Below are 4,771 nucleotides of genomic sequence, written 5' to 3'. Positions count from 1 at the left end.
AAAATAATAGAAATAATGGAAAAATCAACTGAATATACAAAGTTCCTGTAAGTTTTCATTTCAAACTGGATTTCATAGATTAAATTCAATTCAAAATTTCATAGATCCTCCCACGTGTCCATCATGACCACAATGCTTGGGCTGGCGTTGGTTTTTCTATTGTTTATGTTTCCCAAATTACGGCGTTCTTTCCTGCGCACTCTATTCAAGATCTTGAGAAAGATTTCAGTCGGTGTTACCCTCAAAGGACATGGCCGAAAGTTGTCGCCGGCATCCGAATGTAGACTGGCGATGGTCAAAAGAAAAACTTTGGTACTGGACATGGACGACACGATGATGAAGGCGATTCTAAAGAAAAGCCTTGAAGCTGACATTGAAAGGAATGTCCCATTCGATTACCGCTTCACCTTGTTCGACAATTACTACACAATTTTTGTGTACAAGCGTCCCCATTTGGACTACTTCCTGGACACGGTTTCCCAATGGTACAACGTCATGGTATACACCACAGCAACAAAGTTCTATGCTGATCCCATTTTAGACTTTTTGGATAATGGACGAGGAATTTTGAAGAAGCGCATGTATCGCCACAACTGTAGATGTATTAGTAAGGTCAGGATTAAGCCCTTGAGCCTTGCTTTTACCGACTTATCCAGTGTTGTCCTTGTTGACAATTCGATAATGGAGTGCACATACAATAAGGGGAATGCCATCAAAATACCCAACTATGTGATCGGCAGTCTAATCGATAATAATCTACTGGCACTGCTGCCCTTTCTCGATTGTCTGCGCTTTGTTGATGATGTCCGTTCTATCTTGAAGGCGTCCAATTAAGTCCAAGAAGCTGCCCAAAATGAGTCTGTTAGTTAATTAAAATTTTCCCAATACATTTGTATATATTCGGACAACATGTGATTTAAAAAAAACCTTACAATGGGTTTAGGCAATGCCTCAGCAAAGCCCAGATGGGTTGTTCCAAATGTTGCAAACTAAGTTTCGCTCAAAAAGCCCAGCGAACTCTTTTAGCAACTTCCCCTTAGTCATGGTTAGGTATTGGCATAGCCACAGTTTAGTCATAGCCAACTGGCTCTGGGCTCGACCCTCTGAGTCACTAAGCAAATGACTCTGGCCAAGGTTGCGGCGATATCAGGGCACAACTCATATTAATCAGAGGCTAGTACAATATGCTCCACTTTATCGGCAGCAAGAGGCCACCAGCAACTGCGACAGTGAAAAATGAGCGAATGTCACAAGGATCATAGTTAAGATCGGAGTAGACTCTGGAGGCCCTTTAGCTTTCATCTCCATTTCAATCGAAACTGGTTGGCAAAAAAAAGCCCTAATCGACTAGAAAATACCTAGTAAGCAGATGGATTGTACTTTATTTATTAAATTGAGACGCAATTAAATTATTTAGATTTGTTGGACCAAAAACTCTATTCATATTTTTCATAATTCCGCCTGTATTAATTATCTTTATCATTATAAATTATAGCAGGTTGTCAGATAATATCTTTATACTTGAATTTTATCAAATTATAGACCCATATCTACCGAATTGTGGGTGTCATAGCAAAAATATTCAACATTTTGGGCACTGTATTACAGTCTACCCATCGCAGGCTTCGCATACTTTTCAGGCTAATCCCTAGGTCCAGCCTCAGCCGTTTGGGTGCGGCAATTAAGTCACCACCAACAACGAGGAAGAAGGAGTTGCAGGCGGGGGGCCGGGAGTGAAGTGGTGGGAAAGGGCTTGGGGAAGGGGACCGGCTCGCGTTTCCAGTGAAGATCATTATTGTCTCGTCGCGGATGCTGGCAGAGCGACTGCGGCCCCAAAAAAACATAAGGAACATAAAAAACAGCAACAGCAGCAGCAGCGGCAACAACGGGGCAAACAAGTTAATGAACCTGCCCCGCCGAGACGCGTCTGGTCGCAATCCTTGAGAGAAGCCTGTCCAACTAGTTTCGGCTTTGGTCTGGCTCTGGGTCTGGGTCTGAGTTCGCGGCGCGCTGCTTTGCGGCAAGCCAAAATCTGTGGCATGAATTCTCTGGAAATTATCAAAATTTCATTTCATTGCAGAGGCGAGGCGAGGCCAGGCGATGCGATGCGGCAGCCAACCAAAATTAAGTTCAACAGCATTCCATGGGTCTGGGACTGGGTCTGAGCCTGTCTGGGGCCGGACCCGCTGCCGCTGCTGCCCTTTGGGCCAGGCTTAGAAGAACTGAGGGCTCTGTTGTTGATGTTAATGTTGTTGTTGTTGCTGTTGTGCAGCTCCTGCTGTTCTTTCTCCCCCCACACGAGTATCCTTGAGGCCTGGAGTCATTGCCCTCCTACAGCGGAGTCGCATTACACAATTGCAGCTTACGGCCTGTCCTGCGCTCAAGTTACACAGAACTCCAGTGGCCTACTTCCACTTGAATGACCCGTCCCGTCCCATTCCATCGCATCGCATCGCATCCCAACCCGCTCTGGTAACGGTGGAACAATGGCCTTTGTGCCCCTTGGGCAAGCAACCCCATCCTCGTATGGCCCCGCCTGAGATCCGATACGATCCAGAGTCCTGAATCCTGCTGAATCCTGAGTCAGCCAAAGACAAAGCAACTCATTTTGTCGCATTCAAACAGAAATTAATATAAAACAAAAAGCCCAATCCAATTCCAATCCCATCCCATCCAATGCAAACTGGGAGAGAGAGAGAGAGAGTGAGAGTGTGAGTGAGGGGGGAGTGAAGAGCGAGCGGAAAATAATTTTATTTTTATAACTGACCTCGAACTTTTGTGCAGTGTGATTGAACTACTGGGCCCCTGCCTGATGCGATATCTGTGGGCTCTGCTCTGCCCCGCCCCGCTCTGCCCTATACTTCCCTTCCCGCCGTTGCACCATTTGCATGCAGACTGCATACGGAGCCATAGCTACATATAGTCAAAGCCAAGAGCCTGGGTCTGTGGATGCAATCGAATCGAATCGCGCGCGGCGTCGTTGACAAACAATATGGAAATTTTACAGAGTGCGCAGAAATAAAAGGGGGAAGCGAAAGCGAATCTTAAATGCTAAAGCAGTGGCTACACAGCCGCACAGGGGGAAGCAATAGTTTTAGCGCGAAACGTTAAATGCATAATAAATGTGCGTTCTGGCGGTTGGTCGGTTGACGGTTGTCGGTTGGGAAATAAAATGCGTGCAGCGGCTGCAGTTGGCAGTTGGGCAGCGCTGCCTTGCACTTTCAATGACCAAGCAGAGCGATAAGAGAACTAAAGACAGTGAGAGAGAGAGAGAGTGAGCTTAAGGGCAGAAACAGAGGCAATACTGTGGGAACAACAAAGTCAACTTTTAGAGAACAGGAATGGCAAATTAACGCGTAAATGCCTCACCCCTCTGAGCATATCTATTAATTATTTAGCATTAGTTTCTGTCCAGTAACAAACCACATTTGTTTGCCATACAACGAGAAACAGCAAGGGAGAGGGGCGAGGCAAACTGAAAGATAGTAAAAGAGAGAGCTTCGCGCAAAGAGAGCAGCGTGAGTGGGAGAGAGAGTTCGATCCGCGTGCAGTGTACATTGTACAGTGTATCTTTATCAAAAATTGCTTTGTTGCTGTTTGCTGCTGTGCAAATATTTGCTATTCTTTTTTATTCAGCAAAAAGGCACAAAACAAAAGAATCACCAAATAAAAGACATGAGCAACGAAGAAGAGAATAAATAGAAAGCAGAGGCGTTGGAGCCCGAGCATGATCCGGCTCGAGCCCCTTTGCTGTGGAGAGCAATGTGCGCCACTGAACGAAGAGCTCCACACACAAAAAATGTTTAGCTGACGTCATTTGTCCTTGAAATCGTATATTTGCCGCAAACTCAAAGTGAAAAAATCCGCAAAATTCAATGCACCCGCCGCTCAAGCAGAGACTGCGGCAGCGCAGCCAGCCCCCAAAAAACGCAAAAGCAGCGACCAACAACAAAACAGTAGATAAGATGACAAAACAAAGAGCAACAAAAATATATTGAGAGAGAGAGAGAAACGTGAAATGGAAACAGAAGCCACCACACACATAAAACGAAATTTGCATGGAAAGTGCAGTAATATATCAAAAATAAATGTAGTCGAAAACCTCAAAAATAACAATAATATGACAGGTACAATTATTGAATATAAATTAACTTAATTTATAATTTTATAAGGAAATTCAAACTCTAACGGCCGGGACCGCCAAAGCGAAACAACAGCTAACGCCACAAACAAACGCATAAATGAGAAAACCAGGGCGGAGGGCTAATTTTTTCCATCAAGATTTAATCAATTTAATATTAAACATCTCAAAAATAGTGTCATTTACTAATGTAGCTTAGTTTAATTTACTAAAATTTATTGAAGTAAGGCGTTCGTTAAGTTCGTTCGATTTGGCACCCTCTCTAGGTAACACCTTGAATCTTTCTTAGAGATGCGACTTTTATATCGATCAGGTGAACGTTTTCAGTGTTTCTGGTATATTTTGGTATATTTTAATGAAGAAATGGTATATTGTTCTTTTTAATTTATTGTGTGGTTTAAAATGGTGGATTTCATGCACATCGGGTTATCTTATCGATAGCTCTGTGGTTCATAGCTCTACGATTGAAATTATAAAAGAAAGCAGTTTTGTTGGAGATTTTCATTGGCGATTATTTCACTTAAAATAGTTCCAAGCCATGTTTTCTCCAAAAACAATCGATATTTATAACACTTGAAAAAACATCGCTGCATCGATAGCATCATCGATGGTTCTCCACCTCTAAGCCTA

The 4,771-nt window shown here is 43.6% G+C and overlaps 1 protein-coding gene across 1 annotated transcript; it reads left to right on the top strand.

Moving 5' to 3' along the window:
• On the top strand, window positions 1-861 carry LOC117893844 (CTD nuclear envelope phosphatase 1). The gene is made up of 2 exons (XM_034800610.1): window positions 1-47; window positions 105-861. Exons 1-2 carry the CDS (start codon window positions 16-18, stop codon window positions 832-834), a joined length of 762 nt encoding a protein of 253 aa, XP_034656501.1. The 5' UTR covers window positions 1-15; the 3' UTR covers window positions 835-861.
• Window positions 862-4,771: the final 3,910 nt, after the last annotated feature.

The sequence above is a fragment of the Drosophila subobscura genome, chromosome J (assembly GCF_008121235.1).
Source record: "Drosophila subobscura isolate 14011-0131.10 chromosome J, UCBerk_Dsub_1.0, whole genome shotgun sequence".
NCBI classification, from domain to species: Eukaryota; Metazoa; Arthropoda; class Insecta; order Diptera; family Drosophilidae; genus Drosophila; species Drosophila subobscura.
The sequence above is the reverse complement of the archived record's forward strand: the minus strand, read 5'-3'. Positions and strand labels throughout refer to the sequence as shown.